Source organism: Haliotis asinina, chromosome 6 (assembly GCF_037392515.1).
Source record: "Haliotis asinina isolate JCU_RB_2024 chromosome 6, JCU_Hal_asi_v2, whole genome shotgun sequence".
Lineage (NCBI taxonomy): Eukaryota > Metazoa > Mollusca > Gastropoda > Lepetellida > Haliotidae > Haliotis > Haliotis asinina.
The window spans coordinates 36,730,824-36,746,378 of NC_090285.1; the positions used below are offsets into that span (position 1 = coordinate 36,730,824).

At 38.9% G+C, this 15,555-nt stretch overlaps 1 protein-coding gene and 1 pseudogene across 1 annotated transcript; one reads left to right on the plus strand and one right to left on the minus strand.

The window, feature by feature from the left end:
* The first annotated feature begins 638 nt into the window (after positions 1–638).
* Positions 639–9,647, plus strand: LOC137286626 (uncharacterized). The gene is made up of 5 exons (XM_067818576.1): positions 639–801; positions 1,443–2,738; positions 3,383–3,564; positions 8,737–9,134; positions 9,382–9,647. The coding sequence occupies exons 1-5, from the start codon at positions 735–737 to the stop codon at positions 9,572–9,574; spliced, it is 2,136 nt and encodes a 711-aa protein (XP_067674677.1). The 5' UTR covers positions 639–734; the 3' UTR covers positions 9,575–9,647.
* Positions 9,648–12,854: 3,207 nt separating this feature from the next.
* LOC137287836 (uncharacterized) lies at positions 12,855–13,954 on the minus strand (annotated as a pseudogene).
* Positions 13,955–15,555: the final 1,601 nt, after the last annotated feature.

The following is a 15,555-nucleotide window of genomic DNA, read 5'->3' on the forward strand; positions in this document are numbered from 1 at the left end:
AGTGCCTTGAATTAAGCAACCAGTCTATATTTTGGGATGTACAAAAAAAAAAAAAAAAAAAAAAGCACCACCCAATATTACGATGATTGTTCAATAAAAAGCAGAAATTCAAACATGAAACGAACTGTTCAAACGATTTAAATGCAATACATATCTTTTGCTTACTATTGCTACTGGATGACATATGCTTAGTATTGTGTCATAATTTATTATTTGACCGAGCCACGGAATCTAATATCCCCCTTTGAAATCAACCTTATAGAATAAATTAAAATTCAGTGTACCGAACTACGCTCTCAGAAGTGTCAGTATCGCAAGATCGTAGCTTTCAGTTTTGAACTCGACCTCACTATGAGTCCTTGTGGGTCAACGTGTTCGTTGGTTTACTTCCCACGTGAAGTTGAGGCAACAAAACCATCTATGACAAATGTATTATATCTTGCATCTGTCAGAAAACTTCACTCAGAAAGTCTTGCAACACAGTAACATTGTCCCAGCTCCCCACTCAGTACCAGATAGAACTGGAATTACGCATATATCCTCTTTATACGGATTTGTGTGGTGTCAGTTAATTTGTATTGTAAATGAATACTAGTACATTTCTGTTTTACTTTATTCACCTTAAGATAAGTGATCTTATAATTAGAACGTAGGTCAGATGGCACAGTTTGAAAGAGTCCCAGATAATATTTCCACTTGCTCTGTTCTCAACAGTGATCGAGGACGAAAGCAGCATGGAAGCATTGATAAATATCCTCAAGTTGGTTTGCATTTTATATTCTTGTAATCAGCAATGCGAAGGTAAATATGTATTTCGTGTACCATATGCATAGATTTGTAGATATTGAAGCAACAATACACATTGTGTACAATATAAATTATACCATCTACATTCTATCATTGAAACTTGTTTGAGTGGCATTTTAGAAGCTTGAAGTCACCTTATTGTTATTCGTCAAGAGAGTGATGAATATCAGTGTGCTTTGTTGTAAATGGTTGATTTAAGGAAACCATGAGTACAGAACACATGATAAAAGTATCAACTCAGCTACAAGCGTCGAATTGCTACCGACAACAGCTTGAAATTTCCATATCCGATTATGACGTCATGCTTTTGAGGATCATACATAGTAATAGTGACGAGCTGTCAACTTCTGTTTGTTGACGAACCAGCTCCATGTAAGTGTCACTCCTTCTGAGTTTGCCATGTAATTAGGTACAGCAATATGATGTTTTAGCATTTAAGTAAATGTACACTTATGCAGTTAGACCTACAAGATGTACCCAAGCTCTGTGTGGGTATGCACAGTGTATGTATCGTCAATAGAATTTCACACAAGCGATATATTCGATGAAATAGAATTTAGATGTCTAAAATATTGACACTTTAACAAACGATGTTATTCTCGGAAGACTTCAGTGTTATTTATATTGCGTTACAGCTCTCAAAGATACAAAAGGAAGAACATTTTCCCTTGCTTTCTTTCCGGAATACACCGATCCTTCCACGACTGACTTGAAAAACATTCTGTACTTCTCATCCCCGCTTGACGGTATTTGTACTGTGAACTACAATGACGGCACGAGACGTCAGACCAGGGTCAATCTTGTCGCCAACGATGTCGTTAAACTGGCGTTACCTGACGCAACACAGTTACCAACTGGAACAAGAACAGAACCTAGGGCCATTTACGTGAACTGCACAACAGCGATATCTCTTTATGGACACAATAAGTTCAAAGCAGGTACGGAAACTTCAGACTCATTCACAGTTCTTCCTGATGATATCTTGTCGACGGAATATTTTGTTGCAAGTGTCGAGAAGACAGCAAATCTTGGCATTGTGGCCACCCGAGATAACACTAACGTTTCCGTGGCTCTTAATGCAACATGTCAGTATGTATTTAACAATGTCAGATACACAGATGGAGACACTGTTAATGTCACACTGGGATATGGCGACGTCTTTCAAATAGGTTTAGCATCAGATTCGTCTAGTGATAAGTGCGACTTAGGGGGAACCCGAATCTATTCTAATCATGAAGTCGCAGTGTTTTCAGGGGCTTTGTATGTCCGCGGACCTACCTGTGACGCAACCCTTTATGGACAGCATCTGGTAATTCAAGTTCCCCCAGAGAGCGCATTCTCAAAGACTCACATTATTCCCAAAGTGGAGACAAGTCACTTCGGTGCAATGGCGTTTCGTGTTTTGGCAAAGGTTGACAACACAGTCGTGAATGTAACAAAGGAAGACGTAAATGGAAATATAGTGACATGGTCTACATCACTCAATACCACCGACATTAAAGAATATTGTTCCTTATCAAGTGCCAACTTCATCATACAAAGCTCGAAGCCAGTAATGTGTACAGAGCGTATTTACGTCAAGAACGTTGGAGGCACATCGTTGTTTGTGCCAGGAACGGCTCTTTATGACAACAACTACATTGTAAAGAGTTTGGATTTGGATGGGGTGAGCACAGAGGGTCCAATGATTACCATTGTATCTGAGATGTCATCATTCATGGATGTTCGTGTGAATGGAAAACATCGGGATGACATACAGTGGACTAATCTCACAGCGGTACCATACACTGTCGGGGAACTACAGATACAGTCTCAAAAACCATACGTTGTCAACAGTTCATCGCCGATCCTAGTCAGGCTCCACCAATCACATGATGATGAGTCATACAGCTACAATGCAGGATACCATCTTCAGTCAGTAGCAGAAACACGTAAGTCACTATACATAAACAGTAACTAAGAACGTGTAGGAGATTGTATTGCACACAAATCATGTTGAGGTAAGCATTGTCGACCACACTAAACTAAAAGTGCTTTATGGTTCAACGTCTTTATCATACAAGGTCACAACGTTGTGACCTTGTATAATAAAGAAGTTGAACCATAAAGCACTTTTAGTTTGATTCCTCCAACTTCTAAATGCCTTTGAAACAACAAAATTGTCGACCACGTTGTAAAGAAAGACCGGATTTTGTAACTAAAGGCCAGGTTGTACATTATCCCCCTCTTGCATTGTGTAAACATGTCTTAAGCTATATACATTCAGCAGTACTTAGCGTTCACCTAATGAAGGAGTAAAAAATATCTGTGAAAAATAGAAAATAAGAAAATAGAAAATTATCCATAAAGTATGTCATGTATTCATAACCACCAGGTATATCGCACTGTTTTGAGCACTTAGCACTGACATGACATATCAGCTTAAGGGACAAACATCACATAGTATATAATTATAAGCTATGTATCGGTATGAAAGGTTAGACACAATTATTGTCTAAATGCCGTGGGATCATACCTTGTTCATTCCCTAGTGGAACTTAGTGGAACCGTTTTTGCCGGAGAACACTTGTTTCAGTGGATAGTGGTGTCACCCTCAAATGTCTACCAAGCGGCTTTTTCATTACAATGGAGTTCGACGATGAATCACACCTCGATGTCAGTCAAATCTACATGACACAGAATACGTGTGTCGGAACGGTGCAAGGACAGAACCTCATATTCAACGTGTCCTACAACGACTGCCACACACAATCAAGTGTACGTATCAGACTACATAGTAAACTATACCTACAGGTAACGGAGATGAAGTTACTGATATGATAGTGTGTATGTATCAAAATACATATTTCCTACCCCTACCCCGATTGTGCCTCTGTTTAGAAACTTGATAAACCTTGAGCAACAACTACAACAGTTAAACCACGATTACACTAGTCTACCGTTCAAGGAATCCAGCATGTGACATTTCATTTGAAGCAGGGACGGAAGGTAAAGGAAATGTCCATACATCCTTCTCAGCCGTCAGATAATGTCCTGGGCAGCTGCAGGATATGTTATTATTTACATGGTGTTTTGAAAGCGTGCACGGGGCTGTAAGACCCTTTTAAAATCCGTATTTCCTAAAATACGGAATTTACAAGGGTCTTACCGTCCCGTGCACCCTTCCTAAACCCCGTCTGGCGAATTTATTAATCTTGTTATCTTTTTATTTAGCTTATTTTTCAACAAAAACATTCAACATTCGACAGAATGAGACGCAAAATGTTTCGCCATGTTATTTCATGAACAGGCATAAAGGGAAATAACTCGGGATGGCTCAGCTCATGATAAGAATGATCAACCTTGAGTATTTCTAAACGACCAGTAAAATTCAGAAACATTTTATTTAACTTTTGTTCAAATTTATTTACACAAACATTTGTGGCAACAATTTTATTACTCTGTTTATACTTATAATTGTATACACCAACTCTAAAACTTCGAAGCTATCAGCCATTTGGCAGCCACATTCCATCTAACGACAAGGTCAGTCGTATAACACGTGTTGTGTGTCACGTGACACATTTGTACAGTTCGTACACCCCGGCAAATCCTCCTACACTATTTCGTATACTTTGGCTATTACCCAATCAGAATTCGACAAATTTATCTTAATGGGTAATAAAAGGGAGTAAACGTTTTTAACGCCGCTTTTAACAATATACAACCTATATCACGGCATGTTAGTTTGAGAAACATGTAGCTGCAAAGCCTGAACTGAAACAGGTTGCAGTCACATAAAACGAGTATAAAAGTGACAATATCTTCTGTATTGTATAACACGACAATTCTGGGCTACTTCTTGTCCCCTCTTCAGATGACTAAATCAGATGTACAAAAGTACACAAACAATGAGGATAATTAAGGAGATATGTGTTGAGCAGAGGGATATACAGCTAATGAAGGGACAAACAGATTTACAGGAAAATGCTAGTCACCAACTTCTACATACCTCTCAAGAATGTCATGTTCCAGGTGTTACAAGTTTTATTGAAACCAGCGAGTATGGTACTTACATGCAAGTAGGGCTTACCGTTATTCAATCTCTTGAAGATTTCTGGCGTGGCCAAAGACTGCACATCAGCGCACTATATGATACAATTACCATGGCTCTCTCTCTCTCTCTGTGTGTGTGCCTCTCTCTCTCTCTCTCTCTCTCTCTCTGAGAAGACAAAAGCGTTACAAAACTCCTGGCATGTAGTTGTAGTATATATGAGTTGCCACTCCGAAACGGTCATGTTGTGTACATAGAAGAAAAGAAAACAAGAAATCTGATCGTCATTGGCAGATACACACATTTCAATTAAATACCTTTCACAGCCTTAAAGCGTTTCGTTTTTTGATCTTTGAGTAAAACGATTCCATTCCTCATCTACACGCCTATCATACGTGATGACAAGCATCTGCATTTGCAGCTGAATAGTGGACACGAAAAGGTCTAAAATGACGACACCCAGCAAGAACAATTGTTAGCAATAAAATATTAGAAGTGCGAAAGTGCATTTCCAGCGAGGGCTAGATTACAGAATACCGGACACTTCAGTCATCTTTGAAAACATTTGAGTTAACATGTGCTTAAGGTTAGGGTTAGGGTTAAGGTAAAGGTTAGGATAAAAGTTAAAGGACCACTGAACTCAATGTTTTGGTACTCTTTTTATCACCGCATATGAAAGACTTATGGTTAGTCATAAACGAAACACCATATTTGAAAAAAACAAAAAAACTTGTGGTTAATTAATACCAAGCGCTTAAAAGTTACTAAAAAGCCGTCTGCTTCTCTCAAGCTCGCAAACGAAATCGCAGACAGGTTACGTAACTCTGTCGCCAGAGCCCTACAGTGACGTCATAGAAGGAACGGTTTCCAGTTAAATGTATAGAAAAGGTGTAGGAAGCTCGTCATTTTGCTGATTTCTCGACGTCACCAAAGACAGGCTGAATTGTTGTGTTGCCGTCATTGTTCCTTGGGGTCGGGTGAGGGTGTCACTATGCACAGATTTCCACCAGACTCCGTAGTTTGTGCTTAAATGTGTTGTTAGTGTGCGCGAAGTGAGCTTTGTGGAAGCCTGTGGTATATACTAAATCGGATGGTTCGCCCCCTTCCACGCTTCCAGGATAGAAAATGGAGTTTAAGTATCATCGAGCTTACAAAATTAAGACTGCTTACTACACATTGCTGACCAAAAGGATTTTGCATGGATATAACGCTTTCTTCCTCGGAAACGAGGTTGTGGTCGAAGTGACAATATTATCGTAAGTAATCTTATATAGACCCCTTATACTGACCGATTCCAAGAGTGAAATTGTTATGTTATAAGCAATGTCATGTAAAATCCTAATGTCTATTAATAAAATACATATTTTACTACCAGTAGAAAGTAATTGTCCTTTTGTAAGTCGGTGAAAACAAACTTAAATAGCATTCATCTCAAGACAGGGTCCCGCCATTTGTGAAAATCCTGAAGTCACGGGCTAAAGTCCGTTAGAATTATTGAGATTATGATTTGTTCTCATCATGTTAGAAAATCAAAACTACTTTTTACTGGTAGTTACATATCCATTTGAATCATAGCCAAAAGGAGTTTGCATGACACAACTGTTAACAAAAGGACTTCTTCCAAGGAAGCAAGGTGGGGTTCGAATCACATTTATATTGCAAGCAATGATATATTGACCTTAAACCTCACTTCCAAGAGTGAAATTATATGTTATAAGCAATGTCATGCAAAATCCTATTGTCCAACAATAAAATACATATTGTACTACCAGTAGAAAGTAATTGTCCTTTTGTAAGTCGGTGAAAACAAACTTAAATAGCATTCATCTCAAGACAGGGTGCCGCCATTTTTGAAAATCCTGAAGTCAAATCCATTTGAATTAATGAGATTATGTATGGTTTGCTCTCATCACGTTAGAAAATCAAAATTACATAAATATGTATTTGAATCATTACCAAAAGGAGTTTGCATGACACAACCTGTAACATACCCTAAGCGAGGTCGGGATCGAAGTGACAATACTACGCTATAAATTTCTTCACTTGCTAAATTTACTTGGTTTGTAACGTTCACTCACTAGTATGTAGACACTTGTCAATAAACGTCTTTATACTTGGTCTCATAATCCTAATTACTTTATAATCATACTTGTATGCATTTTGAAACTTAATAAAAAGAAGCGATCTGCGAATGTATAACAGGAACGTAATATGTAGACATTTCATGGTTTTCCTGTATGAATCATAATTCGCACGCACGCCCTAGTGTATGTCGTCTGCATCATTACACTTATCGACGAAAATGATTCTGTTGAAACCTACGACAACATATTAAAAACAAAAATGCAAATATTAAAATTAAAGTTATAGGAGCAATGTCAGGCTATTACCTTCTTCGAGGAATGTATCCATCAATATCCAAAAAAAAAAAAAAAAAGTGACATATAATTCATCTGCAGATTTCCCAAGTGATGTGTCTTTTAACAGTCTAATATACGTGATGTATCGTTTCAGGTTTTTCACATTGCTGTATAGTTTCATTGGTTACCCAAGATAGCACACCTGGCAACTAATTGCATAATGTGCGTCATTCTTTTTAAAAAGTTATTTAGTTAGCCAATTTTGAGCAATCAATGTATTGGCGGTTAATCCTTTGAAAGAAGGGTGCTGTTTTACATAGACACAGACACGACAGAGTGTATTCAGTATAGATTAGTAAATGTACATACATAAACACTACCTTTTGAGGAATCCCCCATTTAAATCCCCATAAAACTAATTAATCAATCAGCGTTTTATCGGTTAATCCTTTCATCGATTCAGACAAAAGAAATGCCAAATGGGGGCCTTTGTCGGGTAATCTAAGTGGCGTTACCACTAATTATACCTGTTATAAATTCATTAACTGACCATCAAGTGAATGATAACGAATAACGTGTAGGTTTATACCACCTAACACGGATTACAATCTAGCAACACCAAGTGATTTTGACAGAATCGTCTATGAAAACAAGGGTTGTAACTCGAAAACCAGGCAAAGCAGGAGACAAAACTAAATGATAGTAGATTTTGAGAACATATAGCTTTCATTTTTCCCAACAGCTTTCGCGATTTCAGGGTTATAGCTTAGGAAATAGGAAATAGTTTAACCCCTGAAATGTAGATGAATACTGCACAGACCTTCATTTCTATACCAACTATTACGTCACGGAGACGCGCCGCTCTGATTGGTTGAAATTTCCTTTGCGGCTGAGAATTGTGCACTGTTGACAAAAGGTCGATTTAAGGTAATTAAAGATCGAAATGAGCAGTTTTAATGACGGAGTTTCATTTATAACGATGTCAGCAAGTGATTTTTCATTTGTACCCTATTAGAGTATATGTGACCTTTAACGTTAGGTTTAGGGTTAGGGTTAGGGTGACGTGACACTAGGTATCCGTTATTCAGAGAGACATGCACGCCAACGATCGACGGCTGTCCTGTATGGTCGTCTTTCGCAAAAATTAGAAAGCTGATTTGCAGCATTACACAACATCTGAAAATTAGACCTCTATTGCAACGTTTATATAAGATGGAGCAATGTGATGGAACAATGTCGTCTAAAAATCGTTGACATGTGCATGGCAGGTTTTGCGATCAAACGTTGTGGAATATCTCCTTCGTTGGTGAATGACGTTTCTTGTCTGGATTATCATGTTACACAGTACTGACCTGCGTCCAGAGCTCCGTTTCATAAATAGAGCGTGTCATGGTCGTATCCTTATGTTAAGAATTGGCAGTCGCAGTACTGCGATCTCTATATGAAACGCAGCTCAGGCCTTGATGTGTAACAGTTTAGATTATTTACTTTCACACTGAACGATGGTCTTGTGTCTTATATCTTTATATTATTCAGGTATCAAACGGCATGGTTACCTTCAAGAATACGCTGGCATATGCACCACAATCGCCCGATAATTTGGTTCGAGATGTCATCTGGATTCATGATTTCAGTTGCTCTAAACCAGTGGATGGGACGGACTCTGTTCACCTTTACCCCGATTTAAATACAACTGTACATGGCTCAACATCCGGACAGGTGCAAGGTTCCAGCGTCCATATATCTCTGTACCAGGACGCATCATATATGCATCTTTTGAAAGGAGATCTGATTCACACTACGATTGGAGCACCCGTGTACGTTCAAGTTGCCTCGCCAGGAACCTCCGACACAATAATGGTTTTACGATCATGTGACGCCCACCTTGACAGTGTTCCTGGGAAAAAGGCATCTTATCCCCTCATTACAGATGGGTGAGTGAGATGACATAGAATCTGAAAAAAAGGTTTTGTTATGTGCCCCTCTTTACTTAAAATAATGCAACTTTCTTTAACTCCATACTGTTTATTTATATATGCTTCCGGATTACGTGTTGCATGTCTTTATATTTAACATCAACATACGAGTACATAACATGTCAATACGAAACATGATAAAAAAAATTGAAGTTTTTGTTCAACTGTTCAATGCAGTTTTGGAACATTGTTGTTTTATTTCAAGGTGTGCTGTGGATGCTCGTACTCAGATCCTCGTGACGCGAAACTCCGTGACCAGGTTTAAGTTTGACATGTTTGACATCCCTAATGACCAGGACGGCATCTACGTCACTTGTCACGTGACATTCTGTGACCAGATGGACTTCTCCGACAAGTGTCAACAGCAGTGTCACTCAAATCCAAATATAATTGGCTAATATCTGTAATGCAAACCAAAAGCGCTGATGATTCGTGACACAGATATAAAACGGATCCTCTTGATTTATAAAAGGTCATTTTTCTTCGTTTTTTACTTCAAAGCACGTAACCCAACAACACCATGCACAGTTTAGCACATTGGTGACTCCATGTATACACTGATATATACTCATAGAAACAAATAAGGGACCAAAGGAAAGTACAAACCTTCCTTTGTTCCCTTCCTGGTTTCTTCACAAAGTATATAATTGCACTGTCGATTCTGCAAATATATAAAGACACATTTGTACTGCCGTGTGTTCCATTGCTTGTTTCTATGAGTATATGTCACTAAAGAAGAAACAGGGTGTTCGAGTAGTATGAAAAGATTGAATGTTTTAAATTTAACGAAAGGTTCTTGCTTCGGCATGCTTCAATTGTCACGTCAGGAAGGTTTACTCACAACTGGAACAGGGAAGACCTTTGTGACACTAGCTCTTAACGTTTCATAGATAGAAATTACAGGTTACAATCGCGATTTCGACAGTGTTAGTCAGACATGTTCCAGCTGAACCCGCAAGAGTAAAAGCGTTTTGTCAAAGGAAAACTGCAGGTTAGCGCCTACCTAGCCATTCATAATGATATATTGAAGGATCCGCCCAGAAACAAAACGGGGGTAAATATATATGGCAAATCCAGCCGTTTTAGACTTGAACTGGAATTAGATTGGATAAGATCCCCCAACTTGCAAATGTCTGCAGACACAGCTGCAGAAAATGGGCAAGGCAGCCCACCGTTACAATTCGCACTAAAACTGTCTCGTATTTTATGTTTTTGTAAATCATCTACACGTACAAAGTCCTCATTTGCGCCACTGTAAGATTCTTATTTTCAGTCCAATCTAATTTTGATAAATACACTTATTTTACCGGTGATTAACACAAGCAAAAGGATCAGCCAGATCGGGAATAGAAGATAGATATTGCTATATTTACCAGATAATGATACCAATAGATACCGTTTTTTTCCTGTGCCTCTGTGTTACCAATGGTCCTTCCTGTTACAGGAAACATGAATATCAGTATATATCAAACAACGTGGAATCAACCATAAAGATCGGATTAGAGGAACCTATGGCCCATGGCCTATGACCAGCTGGATGGGGTAGTCAGACTCGGTGACTTAGATGAAAAAAACCCCCATTTTATCGCATCCAAATTGCTTAGATCGATGCTCATGCTGTTGATCACTGGCTTCCCTATTCCAGAATCGATAACTTACAAACTGCTAACGTGTAGCTGGAGTTTGCAAAAACAACAAACAAATACAACCAATTATTTGTAGACACCATTTTCTTCATGTGAACACTCCTCCAGTTAGTGTTAGAAGTGTTATCCTTGAACATAAACAACATCAACTAGAAAGGGTGGTGCGATACTCGTTTCCATGTGTATGTTTCTGGGATGTAACGATTCATCGAACCAATAGGGATTGCAACTGGTGATTTTCCGATTTTTATTGATGATTATTATGAAAATGATTATTATGAAAATACTATCTATGAATCGATACCAATACTGTTCAGTGATTGACTTCTGTTGATAAATGAGCAGCGCAAAATACAGGAGATACCAGATTTGTTTGAATACCTGATCTGGTTTTTGAAAACTACTTCAACTTGTTTGTATGTCATATATACTATACATTCATTTTGGGAAATGACTTCAAATGAGACAATTCAAGGGGGGGGGGGGGGGGGGGGAAATCCAGTATTATTGTAATATTAGGTTGTAATAGTGAGTGAGTTTACTTTTACGTCGCACTCAGCAATATTCCAGTTATATGGCGGCGGTCTGTTAATAATCGAGCCTGGAGCAGACATCCCAGTGATCAACAGAAGGAGCATCTATCTGCACAACTGGGGACCGATGTGTCAACCCAGTCAGCGAGGCTGACCACCCGATCCTGTTAGTCGCCTCTTCGGCATAGTCGCTTTTATGCCTAGAGTAATGTTGCAATAGACTATCGCTATCACTATAGTTGTTTCCCCCTAACACTACATAATAAATCGTTTTACAAGAGAGGTCCTGCTTTCCCACATAAGAGTACAACAACCATTATATGTAACTGATATTCCTTATCAAGCTTAGCGGATGGGTTATTGCACAACTACTCGACGTTAGGTAGGTAAATATTTCAGGCCTGACATATGTATTTGTAATGCAAAGTAAAGAGACGTGTCGTTGGTGTTGCAACTAAATGGCCTGTAAACAACACAATCTTCACCAGACAATCTAGTGATGCACAAAATCTGTGCAAGATCAAGAAAGGGATAACCGTAATAATATCATAGTATCGCAGTCAGTTCTGATGTCAAATAACGACGTTTTTCTGACGGAAATCCGTGCAAAGAATACATCTGGAAGAGTGAAATGCCCACACACAGGACAATACGACGTCTTCATGTTCATGTGGAACGCTCAGCCATGTGCACAATACCAACAACAATGCAATGACATCGCCTCTTTGTGTACAATTACAAACTTATCATTTTAGAACGAAACAAAATTAGAGGATTATCGGGATGCACAGCTCACCTGTTCCCAAACCGTAAACATGGTCATGTCTAGAATGAGTGTGCAGTGACGTTTTACTTGGAATTACAGGCTTTTACTGAAATACACATCAATCAGAGTACATTTCACACACTATAAAGACACTGTGCCATCACATTAAATTTCGTTTGATTAATGTGAAAAACCGCTTTATTCGCCTTGCACTTTCTACACTAAACTTTTGGGTAAAGTTCCAACTGCACGTTTCTCTCTGCAATCTTCTTCTGACTTGTTTGTATGCAACTTTCCCGTAAAATCTCAGGAAATGTGTAAGACTTCTGCTTTCGTCCTCTCTACATTCTAATGATGAGGAAATATTCCCTCGAGTGGCAATTTTAGAGGAAGTTGAATATATAGTTCAGTATGAATAGATACAATCAAAGGATCATGTTAAAGGGGTGGTCGGGAGATACGTGCTGGAGTCTTTGCAGGAGATCATTATGTTTCTGACAAAATAGTAACATAATAAGTAATAATAAGTAACATAACTTACAATGTCAGTATGACTATTTACACTATGTTGGTAAAAACAAAATAATGCAGAGAAAACATATTACTGAAAATATCGACTTTGACCCACTATCACCATAGAAACATAGGCAACTCTGCAGGCTTACAATTCCACTATCGTAAGCTTAAGCATAAGTTCGACCATCATCAGGCTAAATACCTGCAGTCACATCCTTTATGTTGTAGTGGTAGTTGATCGTCTGTCCTCCAGATCATGACATGTATCAGCCTGTCTCGAAAAGCCACATATTGCAAGCTGTCTGACATAACCAGGCACTTTTGTTTGGCTGTCTTGGAACCTCAACTTTTCAGATGACAAAGCTTTCTCCAAATTACGAATCGGACTGTAAAGAGATGTCAATTTACTTTTAGTGGATGGATCGTCCAACGTTGTCTTCGATCTCAGAAGGGAATATTCTGGATTACTCCATCGTACTCGTTCATGTTAGCTTTCTTTTTAGATAATATGGATGAAGGAACATTCTTATACCCATGCACACATCCTGCAATGAATTACTAGTGTTATTATTCAGCACATTATCAGATACTTATTGTCTTGAATATTGTTGTAATTGTTGATGTTTAGAACCATTATCAGACGTTTCCGTCCGGTCATCTGACTCGTTGTATTTTGTATGATATCGTACATCCCGAAAACGGACTGGACTCGTCTCTGGTCGTTTTGGATCAGTAGTCTGCGCCTCTCCAAAGGAACATCTGAGGCTGTATTTTCTGTGCAAGGACAGATTTGTAGACTTCCTGTTGGGTGTAAGATGAACCGTCGATCTTTGTCGATCAGGTGAAGATGATACCGTGGAGGAAATGTCATCCCCAACTGGTGAGCACCTCACGCTACTTATATTCCCAACACGCACCGATTTTATTGACCGAGGCATTTGCTTGTAGTTTCCCCAAACTGCAAATTTCAAGGGCGCCAGATGAGGAAATCGTGAAGAACGTAACTTGAATCTCATCGAGTCACATCTAGTCACTCGAGATGAATGTTGTTTATGCAGCCGAATGTCATCCAGATCAGATTTAATTTACTCTGTATGACTCTGTTTTTCCTATATGCATCTCTCTCGTTGTCGCTCAGAACACAGCGGGTGGTGGAAGTCTCCTGTCCTCCTCTGCAAGATGGAACTGCAACTTCCTGTCCCTTCCATCAGAGTGTTGTCTCAAGACGTCTCTGCTGTTGGAACTGTTGATAGAGGTCCTTGTTATGTCCAACATAGGCCTCGTCTCTGGCCATCTACTGTGGTATCCATCGTCCATCCTTGAGTGTGTGTTGATGATGCTACTAATTATGGCTAACCCTTCCAATAAGTTTGAAGGTGATGTGAATGTGATCATTTATGGATCGTTATTCCGCCTCCATCTCCTCATAATGCAATCGGAATATTCGGTGTAACAACAAGCAGATGTAGACAAAACAATCCAGACAAATGTGTTTACAGAATGCAGTTTCTCTTGGGCGTACACGAGACGCACATAACCGTCTATCTTTTCGCTATCAAAATCTCTATCTCTATTTCACTACCACCCATGCAGAGAGTAAGTTATATTGACTAGACAAATGACTTATATACCCTCTTTTGCCAATAATCAATGAAGTCGATATCAATGATTGTTAGTCATGGTAACAAAAAAAAAACCAAAAAAAAAAAAACCGATGCAAATATATGAAAGCTGAATATTAATGAATATTGAATAGTTTTCAAATTGCAGTATGACCTGATATTTGGTTGGATGAACAGACATGTCATTCCACTCTATGAACGGGATACCTGCGAGAATATCAACAGCAAATCCTCTACTACTAAACCTTTAAACTGGAATTCTCTGCCACCTCGAATAACTGAGAAGTGTGTTTCACCAGAGACGTTCAGTGGAGATGTCATCTGCTTGGCATGCTTACTGAGATGTGTTCTGTATCTTGACTCCTAGTTATGTCGCAGTTGACAGACGAGTCGACCTTGAGTAGAACCGGGAGATCGCAGACCTCATGAACTTGACTTCCTGTGAGGAAGAAAACCCATCTAAAAGGGATGTTAATGTCTGTGAAATCTCCGGTTTCTGGGTTGCCTCGGTTCCAGATCAGAGATCCGTGCCGTACCTGTGTTTTTGTGGATGAGTTCAAGTCAGGTAAGAACAATGAAGTTTTTCAGGAATGGGGAAATACTGTAATCTGATGGTTTGCCAAATACTATCAGTGGAGGTTGAATTTTTGAGAGGCTAGCTGTGTTATACGATGTAGAACTGATTACAATGATACCGGCGATACTGCAATGCTTAATGGTAACCATGCCCCCAAAAGAACCGAAACTTCTGCTTAATGACTTGTATTAAGCAACCATTTTTTATTTGGAATGGACAAAAAACAAAACCAAAAAATATACATATGATGCTTGTTCAATACAAAAATCAAACAGAAAACAAAATATTAAACCATTTAAAACAATACCTATGTTTTGTTTAATGTTTCTACATATGTTTAGAATGTGTCATATTTGCCTGAGCAATGTACTCTAATGCATCCCTTTGGATTCAACGATATAGAATATAGGGGCCAGTCCTGCAGCAAGGGAGAATGTATCGCATTTCTCGAGCATGGCACTTGTAGACACGGTGTTTGAGCGTACTTTGCTTTCCTCTCTTGTCTGTGTAAACTTCAGTGTGCAAAACTATGTTCTCACGTACCAGTACCGTAGCGTCGATGCGGTCAATCTTGAACGTGGCCTCACTATGAGTCCTTGTTGGTCAGCGTTTCCGTTGGTGTACTTCCTAATTAAAGCCGAGGCAACGAAAAATAACTACAACTAATGTATTATAGCTTGCATCTGTCAAAATTAAATAACGCATCACCAGATAAAACT